The sequence below is a fragment of the Coregonus clupeaformis genome, chromosome 16 (assembly GCF_020615455.1).
Source record: "Coregonus clupeaformis isolate EN_2021a chromosome 16, ASM2061545v1, whole genome shotgun sequence".
In the NCBI taxonomy this organism is placed as follows: Eukaryota; Metazoa; Chordata; class Actinopteri; order Salmoniformes; family Salmonidae; genus Coregonus; species Coregonus clupeaformis.
Window position 1 is genome coordinate 55,938,512 of NC_059207.1, and position 19,639 is coordinate 55,958,150.

General features: G+C 42.4%; 1 protein-coding gene across 1 annotated transcript in view; it reads left to right on the top strand.

The window, feature by feature from the left end:
- LOC121584257 (calcium-binding protein 7) overlaps positions 1 to 16,297 on the top strand; it is a 58,566-nt gene extending 42,269 nt beyond the window's left edge. Inside the window, exons 2-5 of the mRNA XM_041900088.2 lie at positions 9,804 to 9,947; positions 10,098 to 10,210; positions 14,319 to 14,469; positions 14,776 to 16,297. Coding sequence (XP_041756022.1) covers positions 9,804 to 9,947; positions 10,098 to 10,210; positions 14,319 to 14,469; positions 14,776 to 14,903 — 536 coding nt within the window. The 3' untranslated portion in view covers positions 14,904 to 16,297. The remainder of the gene's footprint in view (positions 1 to 9,803; positions 9,948 to 10,097; positions 10,211 to 14,318; positions 14,470 to 14,775) is intronic.
- Positions 16,298 to 19,639: the final 3,342 nt, after the last annotated feature.

Here is a 19,639-nt window from a genome sequence, read left to right on the forward strand (position 1 = left end):
CTATTGCATGAATGTTGAGCGTATAAGTGATGAATGTTAGCTCTGTATGTACAGTACCAGTCAAAAGTTTGGACACACCTATTATTTCAAGGGTTTTTCTTTATTTTTTACTATTTTCTACCTTGTAGAATAATAGTGAAGACATCAAAACTATACAATAACACATATGGAATGACGTAGTAATATAAAAGTGTAAAAAAAAACTAAATATTTTTTATATTTGAGATTCTGCAAAGTAGCCACCCTTTGCCTTGATGACAGCTTTGCACACTCTTGGCATTCTCTCAACCAGCTTCACCTGGAATGCTTTTCCAACAGTCTTGAAGGAGTTCCCACATATGCTGAGCACTTGTTGGCAGCTTTTCCTTCACTCTGAGGTCCAACTCATCCCAAACCATCTCAATTGGTTAGAGGTCGGGTGATTGTGGATACCAGCTTTTCTGATGCAGCACTCCATCACTCCTTGGTAAAATAGCCCTTACACAGCCTGGAGGTGTGTTGGGTCATTGTCCTGTTGAAAAACAAATGATAGTCCCACTAAGCCCAAACCAGATGGGATGGTGTATCGCTGCAGAATGCTGTGGTAGCCATGCTGGTTAAGTGTCCCTTGAATTATAAATAAATCACAGACAGTGTCACCAGCAAAGCACCCCCACACCATCACACCTCCTCCTCCATGCTTCACGGTGGGAACTACACATGCAGAGATCATCCGTTCACCTACTCTGCGTCTCACAAAGACACGGCGGTTGGAACCAAAAATCTCCAATTTGGACTCCAGACCAAAGGACAGATTTCCACCGGTCTAATGTCCATTTCTGAGGCTGGTAACTCTAAGGAACTTATCCTCTGCAGCAGAGGTAACTCTGGGTCTTCCTTTCCTGTGACGGTCCTCATGAGAGCCAGTTTCATCATAGCGCTTGATGGTTTTTGCGACGGCACTTCAAGAAACGTTCAAAGTTCTTGAAATGTTCTGTATTGACTGACCTTCATGTCTTAAAGTAATGATGGACTGTCGTTTCTCTTTGCTTATTTGAGCTGTTCTTGCCATAATATGGACTTGGTCTTTTACCAAATAGGGCTATCTTCTGTATACCACCCCTACCTTGTCACAACACAACTGATTGGCTCAAACACATTAAGAAGGAAAGATATTCCACAAATGAACTTTTTAACAAGGCATACCTTTTAATTGAAATGCATTCCAGGTGACTACCTCATGAAGCTGGTTGAGAGAATGCCAAGAGTGTGCAAAGCTGTCATCAAGGCAAAGGGTGTCTAAATTGAAGAATCTCAAATATAAAATATATTTGGATTTGTTTAACACTTTTTTGGTTACTACATGATTCCATATGTGTTATTTCATAGTTTTGATGTCTTCACTACTATTCTACAATGTAGAAAATTGTAAAAATTAGGAAAACCCTTGAATGAGTAGGTGTGTCCAAACGTTGGACTGGTACTGTATGTTGTCATGATATCAGATTAATCTGCCACACTGGTAAGTATTGAAGACGTATCAACCATGGATCTAAGTAAGAGCAAGCAATCTGACCCTGAATGCAAACAGAGTAGCTACTAGAGCAGATTCATCCTACAGTAGATCTACTTATCATCTACTGTATCTAGAGAGATACATCCCCTAAACCGGTATCCTTTATGCTACATATTTTATGATCAGTCATTTGACATTATGACTTGACAAGTGGATTTTTCCTATATGACTGTCACTAATAAGGAAAGGGGCTTTGGAGCTTTTCCAGATGTGGGGGAAGTATTTTAAAGCTGGACCTGGTCAGTATGCTTTAGATTTGATTAAAGTACAATGGAAAAGCAAACATTTCCTCTAATAATGTGTCTGTCAGACATTTTTGTCCAGAAGCAACTATATATAGACGGCCTAACTAGGGCCATGCATTTTTGACTTATTTGAGGCACTTAGCTTTTACCGGTATTTCCAGCATTATCTACTAGGTTTACTGCAGGTAGAAAATCCTAAGAAATGACACAAGCTATCTCCAATCAATCAATGTCTGGTTTGGGTGTTTGGTGTGGGGATCGCTATGCCAGGGGAGGCCTAGCTCTGCTAATCTTAATCATGCAAAGCCTATTATTTGGCAGGGAATACTATTTATAGATCAGTGACTATAATCTACATCTACACCTCACTTTTCTCAAGATTATCCTCTCCAACGGACTCAGAAGCTGTATCAACAAATGGTTCAATTAGGGGCAGTTAAATGGGAGAGTCAATGAAACCAACCATGGAAGTATATTGTAGCGAATTCGGGGGTAGCCTCGACCGGGACACAAACCTGGATCCAGCAGCTGTCAAGCCAACCCCTTGAAGGGTGCGGACTGATTACCAGGGTCCGGTTTCCCAAACGCACCTTCTGAACTTAGCCTTAAGATGCTTTGGGAAACCGGGAACAGAGCTGTGAACAAACTCACTGGTGGCTTGATGGAACTATCAGAGCATGGGAAAAATACTAATAACTGCAAAAATAACACAATTCTTATGGGGAAGAAAACATGGTCAGGTTCTTTTCGAGTATCAACATTACCAAATTTAGTTTGAAATGTTTTTTAGGAAGTTTCAGCTTGCAGTGCAGCACTGCTTACATCGGTTTAGCTGTTTACATTCATGACAATTGACAATGCTAATATGCTGAGTCCTCTTGGTGTAACGGTTAAGGTGTTGGCTTGACAGTCACTGGACCAGGGTTTGAATCCAGGTCTACCCCCTGAATTTGCTACAATATACTTCCATTGTTGGTTTCATTGACTCTCCCCTTCAAAGACCGGCTGAACTCACCAATTCTGCTGCTCAAAATTAGATTTGAGTCTTGGGGGTGTGGTTCGATGTGGGTGTGATATGTTCGCTTTATTGTACCCTGGCAATTACTTTTGTTTGTCCCTCTTGAGTCACGGTAGCAACAACTTAGCCACTACCACTTCCTCAAAATAGTCAGAATTAATAAAAGATTAATCAAGAAATCTGTAATTAATTTGGAAGTTTTTGCCGAAGAGGTCTATGTCGCGCAATTTTACATTGTGAGCGGACCAAGTATTCTGTTGGTTGCTCTAAAGCGGAAAGGTGGAATAAACGAGTCGGGAGCAGGTTTTTTGACATAGAACAAAGTTCTCTAACATGCCCACACAATCAAGGATGATCTCAAAAGAATAACACACATCTTCTTCTTTACATGAATAAAGACATCAAGGTGAGTAACTTTTAACTATAACATAAATCATGGGTGTGTCATCGTCTTAACTAGTCGTTTGTGGAGAGCTTATTTCTTGGGGTGGTGAGAATCAGTGTATGCCATTCCCAAGAGGTAGTCCGTTCCTTTCTTCTGTCGTCTGTCAGGTAAGTAATCCATTTGGAGAATCAACACGTCCTTTTTCCACCGAGCTCTCCCGTACTACTGGTTCTACCATATCTTATGTAGGAGGAAGAGAATAGGTGATTAGTGCCGAAAGGTGTGCTTAACTGCCTCTGATCCCCTCTACTCACATGCCAGGTTGGGCAACTATCAGTGGGCAAAGGAATTGCCGGGACCGGACCGGAGGGCCGGGTGCCAGACGCATCGACTTGGTCGTGTCGGGACAGTGCGTCCGCATTCCCGTTCCTCAATCCAGCCCTGTGGATGACATGGAAAGAGAATGGTTGTAATGCAAGAAACCATCTGGCTATTCTGTTGTTATTGTTTCTCTTACCGGCCATCCACGTGAGGGGAGTGTGGTCAGTAACGAGGGCGAACCTACGCCCGAGTAGGTAGTACCGGAGATAATCGAGGGCCCACTTAATGGCTAGGGCCTCTTTCTCTACGGTAGCATCTCTCTGTTCCCAGTCACTGAGCTTCCTACTTATGAAGAGAATAGGCCTCTCGGCTTCGCCTTCACCCTGAGCCAGGACGGCCCGAGCCCCGTATCCGAGGCATCTACCTGCACAATGAACTCTCGGGAGAAGTCGGGAGCCTGCAGGATGGGATCAGAGCACAGGCTATCTTTTAGTGACTGGAAGGCGTTTTCCATCTCCTCCTTCCACACTACATGGTTTGGCAGGTTTTTCTTGATGAGATTTGTGAGGGGGGTGGCAATGGTGGCATATCCAGGGATAAAACGACGATAATATCCCGTTATTCCCAAGAAGGCTTGGATGTCCGGCTTCGTCTGGGGCCGAGGCCAGTCCCGAATAACCCTGGTCTTTTTTGCCCGTGGACGTATTTGTCCGTTCCCCACGGTGTATCCCAGTATTCCGCTTCGGAAAGACCCAGGTAGCATTTTTTTGGATTGGCTGTTAGCCCTGTAGCCTCCAAGTTCACGAGCACTGCCCGCAGTCGCCGGAGGTGGCTATCCCAGTCCTCGCTGTGGATGACCACATCGTCTATGTACGCCACAGCGTACTCTTGATGGGGCCGTAAAATGGCATCCATGAGGCGTTGGAAAGTCGCCGCTGCTCCATGCAGTCTGAAGGGCATCCTCACATACTGAAAAAGCCCCTCTGGTGTGGCGAAGGCAGTCTTTGGGCGGTCCTCTGGAGCCACCGGCACTTGCCAATATCCCTTCGTCAGATCCAGGGTGGTGATGAACTTGGCCTTTCCCAAGCGCTCCAAAAGTTCATCCACGTGGGGCATGGGATATGCGTCGAACATAGAGATGGCGTTTAAGACCCTAAAGTCGTTGTTTGGGGGCCAGGACTATGGGGCTGGACCACTCACTCATAGATGGTTCGATCACCCTCATCCTCAGCATCTCACTTACCTCATTCTTAGCGATGGCTCGGCGGGCCTTGGGAATCCGGTATGGCCGGATATGCACCTTTTTGCCTGGCTCGGTGTGGATAATGTGAAACAGGACCTCTGTTTGTCCTGGGGAGGAAGAGAATACCCTGCCGAATTGCATAATCAGCTTGTCTAGCTGTCTCGACTGCTCCGGCAGGAGATTTCGGCCATGGCGTACATGTAGAGGGGCCTCCTTTTTTCCCTCGTCCTCCACTGCCATCAAAGCCACACCCTCCTCTCTTTCATGGTACTTCTTCAGCAGGTTGACATCATAGAGTTGGTCCTTCTTCCTCCTGTCAGGTTGCTTGATGCGGTAATTGACAGGTGAGACCCTCTCCGTTACCTCGTAGGGCCCCCTCCACTGCGCCAGCAAGCGGTGTTTGGCTGTGGGCACGAGTACCATCACTTTCTCTCCCACGGCGACTTATCGTAGGCTTGGACTTGAGTCTGTTGCGTCTTCTCCATATGCTCCTTTACTATGGGCCAGATTGCCGACAGTCGGTCCCGCATCAGGGTAACATGTTGGGCAGGGTTGGGCCTCCCAGGTCTCCTTGGCTAAGTCGAGGATCCATCGACATGGTCTGCCGTACAGCAATTCGAACGGGGAAAACCCTGTGGACGCCTGTGGTGCTTCTCACAGGGCGAACATTAAGTGGGACAGAAGCATGTCCCAGTTTTTCCCGTCACTGGACACAAGTCTTCTCAACATGCTTTTAATCATCTTGTTCAGGTGTTCACACAAACCGTCTGTCTGTGGGTGAAATATGCTTGTGCATATCTGTTGAACCTGGTTTAACCGACACAGGTCCTTCATCAACGGGGACATTAACAGGGTTCCCTTTTCGGTCAGTATCGTCTTGGGAAGGCCCACCCGGGAAAACAGCATGAACAATTCCTTGGCGATTCCCTTTGACGACATGTTGCGAAGGCGTATGGCCTCTTGGAACTTGGTAGCATAATCTACGACAACCAGGATGTATTCGTGCAGTCTGGCGGATATTCTGAGAATGTCTACAACTTCATCATCAGCAAGCTGTCAATCTATCGTAAATGAAGCACAAGCTGCTACACGCTGTTTATCAGTGCCCAACATCACTAGCTAGCTAGTTAGATAGCTGTTCCATCTCTGCGTTTGTCAATCAGTGGTGGAAAAAGTACCCAATTGTCATACTTTAGTAAAATTAAAGATACCTAAATAGAAAATGACTCAAGTAAAAGTGAAAGTCACCCAGTAAAATACTACTTGACTAACATTCTAAAAGTACTTGTTTTTAAATATACTAAGTGTATAAAGTAAATGTAATTGCTAAAATATACTTAAGTATCAATATATATATATTTTTTTTACTGATTGCCAGGGGCTTTACAAATGAAGCATGTGTGTTTAGTGAGTCCGCCAGATCTGAGGCAGTATGGATGGCCAGGGACGTTCTCTTGATAAGTGCGTGAATTGGAAAATGTTCCTGTCCTGCTAAGCATTCAAAATGTAATGAATACTTTTGGGTGTCAGGGAAAATGTATGGAGTAAAAAGTATACTGAACAAAAATATAAACGCAACATGTTAACAGAAATGTTCCATACGCACAAAAAGCTTATTTCTCAATGTGCACAAATTTGTTTACATCCTTGTTAGTGAGCATTTCTCATTTGCCAAGATAATCCATCCACCTGACAGGTGTGGCACATCAGGAAGCTAAACAGCATGATCATCACACAGGTGCACCTTGTGCTGGGGACAATAAAAGGCCACTCAAAAATGTTTTGTCACACAACACAATGCCACAAATGTCGGAAGTTTTGAGGGAGCGTGCAATTGGCATGCTGACTGCAGGAATGTCCACAAGAGCTGTTGCCAGTGAATGTAATGTTTATTTCTCTACCAAAAGCTGCCTATATCGTCGTTTTAGAGAATTTGGCAGTACGTCCAACCAACCCCAGACCACATGTAACCACTTCAGCCTAGGACCTCCACATCCAGCTTTTTCACCTGCGGGATCGTCTTGAGACCAGCCACCCGGACAGCTGATGAAACTGTGGATTTTCACAACCAAATAATTTCTGTACAAACTTTCAGAAACCGTATCAGGGAAGCTCATCTGCGTGCTCGTCGTCCTCACCAGGGTCTTGAAAGGACAGCAGTTCAGAGTCATAACCGACTTCAGTGGGCAAATGCTCACCTTCGATGGCCACTGGCACACTGGAGAAGTGTATTCTTCAGGAATGAATCCTTGTTTCAACTGTACATGGCAGACAGCGTATATGGCGGCGTGTGGGCAAGCGGTTTGCTGACGTCAACGTTGTGAACAGAGTGACCCATGGTGGCGAAGGGGTTATGGTATGGGCAGGCATAAGCTACGGACAACGAACACAATTGCATTTTATCAATGGCAATTTGAATGCACAGAGATGCCGTGTCGAGATCCTGAGGCCCATTGTCGTGCCATTCAGCCAAAGCCATCCCATCATGTTTCAGCATGGTAATGCACGGCCCCATGTCACAAGGATCTGTACACAGCTCCTGGAAGCTGAAAATGTCCCAGTTCTTCCATGGCCTGCATACTCAACAGATATGTCACCCATTGAGCATGTTGAGATGCTCTGGATTGACATGTACGACAGCGTGTTCCAGTTCCCGCCAATATCCAGCAACTTCGCACAGCCATTGAAGAGGAGTGGGACAACATTCCACAGGCCACAATCAACAGCCTGATCAACTCTATGCGAAGGAGATGTGTCGCACTGCATGAGGCAAATGGTGGTCACACCAGATACTGACCGTTTTTTTTTTTTTTTTTAGGTATCTGTGACCAACAGATGCATATCTGTATTCCCAGTCATGTGAAATCCACAGATTAGGGCCTAATGATTTTATTTAAATTGACTGATTTCCTTACACGTATGAACTGTAACTCAGTAAAACCTTTGAAATTGTTGCCTGTTGCATTTATATTTTTGTTCTGTGTACATTATTTTATTTAGGAATGTAGTGAAGTAAAAATGATCAAAGAAATATAAATAGTAAAGTACAGATACCTCAAAAAACGACTAAAGTAGTACTTTACAGTATTTATACTTAAGTACTTTACACCACTGTTGTCAATGAAGCTAGCTAGTAGTAGCTAGCAGACACATTGGGCAGACAGACAATATTAGCTAAATCAGCTATCAAGTCACTGGCGAGTGGCGACTTGTGTGTTTCGGTGACGTTTCGCGTTTACAACTTTCTCACTATCTATTACCAGAGTGTGTTTCTGTCTGGCAGTGTTTTATATCGAATCATGTTACAAAACAAGTTGTGGCGGGACACAAGATGCTCGTGTACAGGTTTAGAATTGTTGAATATTGACAAGTGGCAGTTGGGATGCAAGTGCGCATCGTCTCAATTCTCATTATGACCAAAACAGTGGCAGATTTGAGTAATCACTGTCAAACACATCAATAAGTGGCCAAGTGTTCTTTCAACATAACATTGGCGTTGTAAACATGTCTTATGTAAACATGTCAGAGTCTGAGGCGTTTTGTAATGGGCAGGTCTATCTCACTGTCTGGAGGTTCGCTGCTATGATTGGATAGAGTGCAATCAGCTCAGCTGCATGACAGTTTTCCCTAGGTGTTACAATCCAGTGTTAGTGGATAAGTGGGCATGATTGTTATCCAAACCCAACTCTCATGTAAATCGTGATATCTTCAGTTACACAAATCTCATAAAACTCTGACTTTGGCTCAATCCCAACAGTTTGCGGTTTGAAATGGAACAGTCGCATTTCCTTCACATGTTTTCTGCAATTTCTTGGGGATTGATGATTAATCAGTGGAACAATACAAAATGAAAACCCCTATTCTGAACTAATATTTATTCCAAACGTTTTAAGGTCTATACACAGATCGGCTACATAGCTACGCATCCATAGGAATACAGGTATTTTTATAGTCTACTACACAATAAGCAAGAAAATAGTTAGCTAGTTATGTTAATTCAGCTGCATTGCATGACAAATATCTTCAATCTCTAACATTAACGCTACTACAATAAAGAACAGTGACAAGTGGACGTATATAATTTTTTTTGAACAGCAAGGCAAGTTTACAAAATTGTTCATTCAATTTGCAGTAACGTTAAATGCTTTAGCTAGATTCTTTACTTCCACTTGGTTTCACAAGATGACAGCCTGGTTTTCTGGTTTGCTCAGGAGTTCCTAAAACATTAAACAAGACAAATTACAATTCATACAAATGTGAAACGCCCATATAGCAAGCTAAATGTATAGCTAGCTGGCCAATGTTAGCTAGTCAGATAGCTTGTTAAATTGTGATTTTTGTAAATTAACTTTATGACAAAAAAATATGCATCATAATTTGTCTCTACAGCTAAAATATTCCTGTTAACTGTAAATGTTTTACTTGATTTGTTATAAAATTATAATTCCTTACATTTTGCTTAAATCCTAGTATTTTTCTCATCCGTTATTCTTCAAGCAACTCTCCAGGGTTGGGTCACAGAGCTTCATTGGAGTTCTGGGAAACATTCAATTGAAAGTCTGCATCTCGATTCGCTTCGTTTGGAGGGCCAACTAGAGGGATGAAAAGGCACTACGCAAAGTTGATTTGGGATAACACTATGACTCGATGGGGCTCATGGGATTGCGCAAAAGGGGGGAGGGCTACAGGGAGTTATTGGGATTGAGCCTTTATGACCAGAATTATTATACTTACACTTTCTTTGTAAAAATTGGCACTGGAATAAATGTTTCTGACTAATATCAATGTGACATAGGCCGTTTGCAACCAAAAAATTGCTACAATTTACAACTCAGTTGGAGGGTATCAGCTTGAGCAAAGTGATGTGTAGAATCAATAAAAATACTATTCCCTGCCAAATAATAGGCTTTGTGCAATTAAGATCCACCCACCAAACACACACGCACAACCAGACATTGATTGATTGATTGATTGCTTAGGCGCATGGCACAGGTAGGCTGGTTTCATACACTCCTTCGTATTTGTCTTCTCTGCAGAGATCCGCGAGGCGTTCAAGGTGTTTGACCGTGATGGGAATGGCTTTATCTCCAAGCAGGAGCTAGGCATGGCCATGAGGTCCCTGGGATACATGCCCAACGAGGTGGAGCTGGAGGTCATCATACAGAGACTGGACATGGATGGTGAGACACTCACATCGACAAACATACGCAGGGCACGCACACAGGCACACACACAGGCACCCACATAGGCACGCATACACGCATTCATGCTTACACGCAGACACACACACACTAGCATAACAGATGTCATCAACTTCCTGTCTTCAACAGGTGATGGTCAGGTGGATTTTGAGGAGTTTGTCACTCTCCTGGGACCCAAGCTGACAGCAGCCGGAATGCCTGACAAGTTTCATGGAACCGACTTTGACTCCGTGTTCTGGAAGGTAAATAATCATTACCCGCTTCTCTCCTGCTTATTACCACTGACAAGCTGAAGCAAAGGCTTCTGGGTGATCATGATGCTTCGCTATAGCTGTCATCTGTCTATCAAATAATGTATCTATCACGTTTAGATAAGTCTTTGTGAAGGATAGGACTAATAACAACTAACAATAACTAATAACAAGATAACTAATGCAAAGCATACTGGGTCCATAATAAGTATATAGGTTATAGGTTGAGAGCTTTTGTGAAAGAGCACAGTTAGAAAGATATGGCATAAAGAAGCAAACCGGAAGGACATCATAAAAATGATCGGAGAGGTTGAGGGTAGAGGAAGTTCAGGAGTAAAAACAAACTAAATATAATTATTGTAAAATTGACTGTGTCCATAAAATGTATATAGTATGTATAAGCTGGAAGTAGAGGCTGAAGCGTTGTTGTTCACTAGTTTACTCCAATTAGGGAAGGGGTGGTAGGGTTGGAAAGTAATAAAGGGAAATATATTTTTAAAAAAGGATATGTACAGTTGAAGTCGGATGTTTACATACACCTTAGCCAAATACATTTAAACTCAGTTTTTCACAATTCCTGACATTTAATCCTAGTAAAAATTCCCTGTCTTAGGTCAGTTAGGATAACCACTTTATTTTAAGAATGTGAAATGTCAGAATAATAGTAGAGAGAATGATTTATTTCAGCTTTTATTTCTTTCATCACATTCCCAGTGGGTCAGAAGTTTACATACACTCAATTAGTATTTGGTAGCATTGCCTTTAAATTGTTTAACTTGGGTCAAACGTTTCAGGTAGCCTTCCACAAGCTTCCCACAATAAGTTGGGTGAATTTTGGCCCATTCCTCCTGACAGAGCTGGTGTAACTGAGTCAGGTTTGTAGGCCTCCTTGCTCGCACACGCTTTTTCATTTCGGCCCACACATTTTCTATAGGATTGAGGTCAGGGCTTTGTGATGGCCACTCCAATACCTTAACTTTGTTGTCCTTAAGCCATTTTGCCACAACTTTGGAAGTATGCTTGGGGTCATTGTCCATTTGGAAGACCCATTTGCGACCAAGGTTTAACTTCCTGACTGATGTCTTGAGATGTTGCTTCAATATATCCACATAATTTTCCTTCCTCATGATGCCATCTATTTTGTGAAGTGCACCAGACCCTCCTGCAGCAAAGCACCCCCACAGCATGATGCTGCCACCCCCGTGCTTCACGGTTGGGATGGTGTTCTTCGGCTTGCAAGGTACCCCCTTTTTCCTCCAAACATAATGATGGTCATTATGGACAAACAATTCTAAATTCAGAGGACATTTCTCAAAAAAGTACGATCTTTGTCCCCATGTGCAGTTGCAAACCGTAGTCTGGCTTTTTTATGGCGGTTTTGGAGCAGTGGCTTCTTCCTTGCTGAGCGGCCTTTCAGGTTATGCCGTTTTGGACTTGTTTTACTGTGGATGTAGATACTTTTGTACCTGTTTCCTCCAGCATCTTCACAAGGTCCTTTGCTGTTGTTCTGGGACTTGCACTTTTCGTACCAAAGTACGTTCATATCTGGGAGACAGAACGCGTCTCCTTCCTGAGCGGTATGATGGCTGCGTGGTCCCATGGTGTTTATACTTGCATACTATTGTTTGTACAGATGAATGTGGAACCTTCAGGCGTTTGGACATTTCTCCCAAGGATGAACCAGACTTGTGGAGGTCTACCATTTTTTTTTCTGAGGTCTTGGCTGATTTCTTTTCATTTTTCCATGATGTCACGCAAAGAGGCAGTGAGTTTGAAGGTATGCTTGAAATACATCCACAGGTACACCTCCAATTGACTCAAATGATGTCAATTAGTCTATCAGAAGCTTCTAATGCCATAATATCATTTTCTGGAATTATCCAAGCTGTTTAAAAGCACAGTCAACTTAGTGTATGTATACTTCTGACCCACTGACATTGTGATACAGTGAATCATAAGTGAAATAATCTGTCTGTAAACAATTGTTGCAAAAATGACTTGTGTCATGCACAAAGTAGAAGTCCTCACCGACTTGCCAAAACTATAGTTTGTTAACAAGAAATTTGTGGAGTGGTTGAAAAATGAGTTTTAATGACTCCAACCTAAGTGTATGTAAACTTCCGACTTCAACTATATATATACAGCTGTGGAAAAAATTAAGAGACCACTGCAAATTTTTCTTAAATCAGCATCTCTACATGTATGACAGCCATTACATTCCAGTTTCTATTGAATTCCAACACAGGCACACCTCATTCTACTGATTTAGGTACTGATTAGGTGATCACATGAACCAAATCTTATTTAACGAAGAAAAGTATAAAAACCACTGCTGTGGTCATCACTATCCTCTTGCAATAGGACCAGCTGTATGGCAAAAACAGTGCTAATAGTACCTCAAAAGTAATATTAATCAAAAAATAACTATTGACCATGCCAAAAGAGTTGAAAAGGAAAGTTTTGAATGAGGAAATGAAGGGTTCAATTCTTGCTTTACTGGCAGAGGGATACAGTGAGCGTCAGGTTGCTTCCATCCTTACAATTTCAAAGACGGCGGTTCATAAGAACAAAGTCAAGCAGCAGACATTGGGGACAACAAAGCTACAGACCGGCAGAGGGCGAAAACGACTCTCTACTGACCGGGATGACCGCCAACTAATTTGAATGTCACTCAACAACCGTAGGATGACATCAAGTGACCTACAAAAAGAATGGCAAACGACAGCTGGGGTGAAGTGCACGGCGAGGACGGTTCGAAACAGGCTCCTAGGGGCAGGGCTGAAGTCGTGCAACGCTAGAAAAAAGCCCTTCATCAATGAGAATCAAAGAAGAGCCAGGCTGAGGTTTGCAAAAGACCATAAGGATTGGACCGTAGAGGACTGGAGTAAGGTCATCTTCTCTGACGAGTCCAATTTTCAGCTTTGCCCAACACCTCGTCATCTAATGGTTAGACGGAGACCTGGAGAGGCCTACAAGACACAGTGTCTTGCACCCACTGTCAAATTTGGTAGAGGATCTGTGATGATCTGGGGGTGCTTCAGCAAGGCTGGAATCGGGCATGAATCAAGCCACGTACAAGGTTGTCCTGGAAGAAAATGTGCTTCCTTTTGCTCTGACATTGTTCCCCAGGACAATGCACCATGCCACACAGCCAGGTCAATCAAGGTGTGGATGGAGGACCACCAGATCAAGACCCTGTCATGGCCAGCCCAATCTCCAGACCTGAAACCCATTGAAAACTTCTGGAATGTGATCAAGAGGAAGATGGATGGTCACAAGCCATCAAACAAAGCCGAGCTGCTTGAATTTTTGCGCCAGGAGTGGCATAAAGTCACCCAACATCAATGTGAAAGCCTGGTGGAGAGCATGCCAAGACGCATGAAAGCTGCGATTGAAAATCAGGGTTATTCCACCGAATATTGATTTCTGAACTCTTCCTAAGTTAAAACATTATTATTGTGTTGTTTAAAAATGAACATGAACTTATTTTCATTGCATTATTCGAGGTCTGACAACACTGCATCTTTTTTTGTTATTTTGACCAGTTGTCATTTTCTGCAAATAAATGCAATAAATGCAATAAATGAAAACGGTATTTGTGACTTGGAACAAAAAAATAAGTAATTGCCAGATTCGGTGGATGGTTAATAGGACAGTGCCACCCCTTTTATACACTCGTCTTATTATCGAATGAAGTGAAATCCATGTAGATGTAATCAGGTGTTGATTCTATGACAGTTTCTCAGATAATGACCCTCCCATATTGATAGTAATAGGAGTTACCAAGTATGTAGAGACAGATTCTGGCTTCCCTTGTCTATGCCTAAGCAGTGTTTTATGTTCAATTTAGAACACACACACGTTGTAGTGTGTGTTTGGAAGTGAATGTTCCCAAGTCAAGACAGTCATTCAATATGTCACACGCATCAATGGGCAGTGTTGTGTTGTTCTCTCAGGCTAGAAAGTCCAGGATCAGCTTACCATTCCCAAATCTTAACCATATCCATTGGGGTGAAAAACATCAAATCAACCTTGGAACAGTATATCCACCGTAGTGACATCAGTTCCTGTTTGTCTGTGCGTGTGTGCGCGTGTCCAGACTGACATGCAGAAGCTGACAGTGGAGGAGCTGAAGAGGCTGCTCTACGATACGTTCTGCGACCACCTAACCATGAAGGACATCGAGAACATCATCATGACCGAGGAGAGCCATATAGAGAACCCAGGGGCCTGCCAGGTGGATATAGACAGTAAGGGACCTTATAGTTCACACTTTGTAGTAGACACTTTATAGTTCACACTGTATAATACACACTTTAACATGTGTCTCAGGTGGATATAGATCGTAAGAGACTTCTTGTACACACTATAATACACTTTGTGTATAATTGTTTTCTGAGACAGGCATATAGATTAACTGAGAAGGAGTAACAGGTGAGAGATGTGCAAAGTTGACGTGGTGGGAAAATGCGTAAGCCGGAGGTAGTTGCATTATATGTATCTCTTTTCCTCTAAAATACCTTCCTTATCCTCTTGCCGCCTTCCCTGTCAAGCAGCTAGTCCAACGCAGCAAGTCAAGCAGACGTGTGTACGCAAGAGCCTGATATGTGCATTCGCCATCGCTTTCATCATCAGCGTCATGCTTATCGCAGCCAATCAGGTGCTGCGGAGCGGCATGAAGTAGACGGGGACAGCTATGGCCTCCTGACTCTCTGGAAGAGACTACTGTAAGACACCTGGACAACCACAACCATGACCACAACAATGACAAAAACAACAGACAATCAAACCACCATTAAAATAAACTTAAAGAAAAGGCATACATGGCTCTCATCCAATTGACTTCATGGGCATATTTCTCAACTTGCTCCTTAAACTCCTTTCTGAATGGAACCCATTGAGACCCTACTACGGTGGTCTGGAGGATGACCATCATCTGTGCATGAAGTGCATGGATTTAACCAGTCGTCTCTTGAAACATTTGTAGAAGTTATTATAAGTGTATATCCATATGACTGTGTAACAAACATAGGTGTGTTTTAATTCACGTATGGCCAACTGTGACCACTTTTGTTAATGAAGTTGGGGTCGAGGTCAAGGTGTCAGGTTAAGGGTCAAAGTTTAGGGGTCAGGGCAGGGAATGGAGAATGAGTTTTTACATCTGTACTGTGTACCAAATAAACAACAAAAAAAGTTTCACAGTTCTGCATGAACATAAGGGCTGTTTGTAGACTACATGCTCGTATTGTAAAAGTCGTTTTTTGGGGAACTGTTCTTATCGACATACTGTGGACTATTAACTTCACTGAGCACCCCATGATGATCATCATAATGTATCTTACTGCCAATGAAAAACAAACAGCTCAGACGTGATGGATTGATATTAGCATATCACTGAGAAATCCTAAAGTATATTCTTGATATGTGACTTATATGCATAATAATATACAAAGAAGAGGGGTGTTAGCTCTGCATAAGGAGAAGATGAATGATGGAATGTATTTTGTGCTCCTTGGTTGTGGTCAGTTCAAAAACATTGCTATATTGAGCAATAAATCATGAGTATACATATCAAATGTGATATCACCGGCCACACATGATCTTTATAGTCCTTTATGCTCATCCATAGTGCAGCCCTGTGCTGGAGAATCAAAGCAGGAGCAATGACCTTCAATCTGTTTCTGTCCCATGGTAGGTCCTTGTTGTCCATGGGATGCAATACTATGAGATAAAATAAAAATAACTATAATCTTTAAAGGTAAACAGTCATTCTGAAAAGTACTTTTTCTCTCATGACTAACTACTAGGAAGTTTAAAAAGACAGACTGAGTGGCGGGGAGCTTATATTCATGAGCTCATCGTGACTGACAGCTCTTTGAAATCCCTATGTCAAGCAACTTGGATGTTTTGAGCAGTGTTGCAGTAAAATCGTCTCAAACACATTTGGTAATACACAAAGCAACTCAAATAACGTTGAAATTGCATCAATTATATATATATAATTTGTTTTATACATCTCCTGTTTGGCATGTCTCTTGCGATGCGGTTCACAGCAGCACTGACGGATGTTAATTATGTTTGCTGACACCCTACAGTCAAATTTGGCCACCAGTAAAGTAGCTACAGTGAGGGAAAAACGTATTTGATCCCCTGCTGATTTGGTACGTAATTTTAATGAGAGGTTTATTTGAACAGTGAGAGACAGAATAACAACAAAAACATCCAGAAAAACGCATGTCAAAAATGTTATAAATTGATTTGCATTTTAATGAGGGAAATAAGTATTTGACCCCCTCTCAATCAGAAAGATTTCTGTCTCCCAGGTGTCTTTTATACAGGTAACGAGCTGAGATTAGGAGCACAATCTTTTTAAAGGGAGTGCTCCTAATCTCAGTTTGTTACCTGTATAAAAGACACCTGTCCATAGAAGCAATCAATCAATCAGATTCCAAACTCTCCACCATGGCCAAGACCAAAGAGCTCTCCAAGGATGTCAGGGACAAGATTGTAAACCTACACAAGGCTGGAATGGGCTACAAGACCATCGCCAAGCAGCTTGGTGAGAAGGTGACAACAGTTGGTGCGATTATTCACAAATGGAAGAAACACAAAATAACTGTCAATCTCCCTCGGCCTGGAGCTCCATGCAAGATCTCACCTCGTGGAGTTACAATGATCATGAGAACGGTGAGGAATCAGCCCAGAACTACACGGGAGAATCTTGTCAATGAATTCAAGGCAGCTGGGACCATAGTCACCAAGAAAACAATTGGTAACACACTACGCCGTGAAGGACTGAAATCCTGCAGCGCCCGCAAGGTCCCCCTGCTCAAGAAAGCACATAGACAGGCCCGTCTGAAGTTTGCCAATGAACATCTGAATGATTCAGAGGAGAACTGGGTGAAAGTGTTGTGGTCAGATGAGACCAAAATCGAGCTCTTTGGCATCAACTCAACTCGCCGTGTTTGGAGGAGGAGGAATGCTGCCTATGACCCCAAGAACACCATCCCCACCGTCAAACATGGAGGTGGAAATATTATGCTTTGGGGGTGTTTTTCTGCTAAGGGGACAGGACAACTTCACCGCATCAAAGGGATGATGGACGGGGCCATGTACCATCAAATCTTGGGTGAGAACCTCCTTCCCTCAGCCAGGGCATTGAAAATGGGTCGTGGATGGGTATTCCAGCATGACAATGACCCAAAACACATGGCCAAGGCAACAAAGGAGTGGCTCAAGAAGAAGCACATTAAGGTCCTGGAGTGGCCTAGCCAGTCTCCAGACCTTAATCACATAGAAAATCTATGGAGGGAGCTGAAGGTTCGAGTTGCCAAACGTCAGCCTCGAAACCTTAATGACTTGGGGAAGAGCTGCAAAGAGGAGTGGGACAAAATCCCTCCTGAGATGTGTGCAAACCTGGTGGCCAACTGCAAGAAACGTCTGACCTCTGTGATTGCCAACAAGGGTTTTGCCACCAAGTACTAAGTCATGTTTTGCAGAGGGGTCAAATACTTATTTCCCTCATTAAAATGCAAATCAATTTATAATTTTTTTTACATGTGTTTTTCTGGATTTTTTTGTTGTTATTCTGTCTCTCACTGTTCAAATAAACCTACCATTAAAATTATAGACTGATCATGTCTTTGTCAGTGGGCAAACGTACAAAATCAGCAGGGGATCAAATACTTTTTTCCCTCACTGTATCTAGCTATATGAACCACGCCGCTCTGCAAACACGTCTTCTTCAACGTTGGTTACAAGGCAGAACTTATTTAAATTAGGTAAGAGAACATCATGTTACCATTGGTGTATTAAAATGAGAGTTAAGGTAATGTCTCCTTGTACCCTTAATAATGAATGCAAGTGTTTAACATGGGGGAGGGGACCAGTAACTTTATGATAAAACTTCATCAATGTAGAAGCAACAGTCATTTTTTATACTTTGATCTGGTTTCCTTCAAATATCATCCAATTTCATGACAAACTTGATTTTGACTGTCCATGACCTTTAAGACTATACCGCAGCTATACTGAACATCACATGGCCCGTGAAGTTCTGCAATAAAGCACTACTCCATGTCTGTGTAATATTTCAACCATCACTATCCCACTGGTCTTTAGAGTGTTCTGCATGTTTGCCAATGTTGCCATTGAATGACGTCCATGAATACTGAGAGAATCTGTAAGATACAAATGTCAACCAAAGCTATGAAAGTAAATCACTATATGCAGTTAAATGTCTCTTAGTAGCCAAAAGAAAATGAAAATATAATAACTCATCACTAGGACCTAGATTCAATCAGTTCCAGCGCTAACCAGCGATAACCGACAACTGCATAGCAGTTTCATTGTTTTTGTTTAGGTGATGTCTGAGGTGTAACTGTGCTGGAGCTGTCAAATCGGTGAGCCGCTGCGCTTGTCGTCATTGTCACATTTGACATTTTACTCCACTATTAGTAACAAAAGCATTTTGCTGTACCCACTATAACATCTGCTAAACTGTGTACGCGATCAATACATTTTGATTTGATACCACACCCGTCCTTAAACTCCCACCTGTGTTGCAAGTTCAGAACGAGAAATTGTAGGCTATATAGAAATAATGACACTCAAATTGAAAATCATTTAAATAAATAATAAGGATTTATACTGAAAAATATAAACGCAACATGCAACAATTTCATTGATTTTACTGGGTTACAGTTCATATGAGGAAATCAGTCAATTGAAATAAATAAATGAGGCTCTAATCTATAGATTTCACATGACTGGGAATACAGATATGCATCTGTTGGTCACAAATAGCTTTAAAAAAAATGGGCCTCAGGATCTCGTCACAGTATTTTTGTAAATTCAAATTGCCATCGATAAAATGCAATTTTGTTCGTTGTCCATAGCTTATTCCTGCCCATACCATAACCCTACCGTCACCATGCAGCACTTTGTTCACAACGTAGACATCAGCAAGAAGCCATGCACGTGGTCTGCGGTTGTGAGGCCGGTTGGACGTACTGCCAAATTATCTAAAACAACGTTGGAGGCGGTTTATGGTAGATTAATTAACATTAAATTCTCTGGCAACAGCTCTGGTGGACATTCCTGCAAATTGAATGCTCCAAATTGCAGTCCTGCCAATTGTACGCTCCTTCAAAACTTGAGACATCTGTTGCATTGTATTGTGTGACAAAACTGCACATTCTAGAGTGGCCTTTTATTTTCCCCAGCACAAGGTGCACCTGTGTAATGATAATGTTGTTTAATCAGCTTCTTGATATGCCACACCTGTCATGTGGATGGATTATCTTGGCAAAGGAGAAATTCTCACTAAGGGATGTAAACAAATTTGTGCACAACATTTTAGAGAAATACATTTTTTGTGCACATGGAACATTTCTGGGATATTTTATTTCAACTCATGAA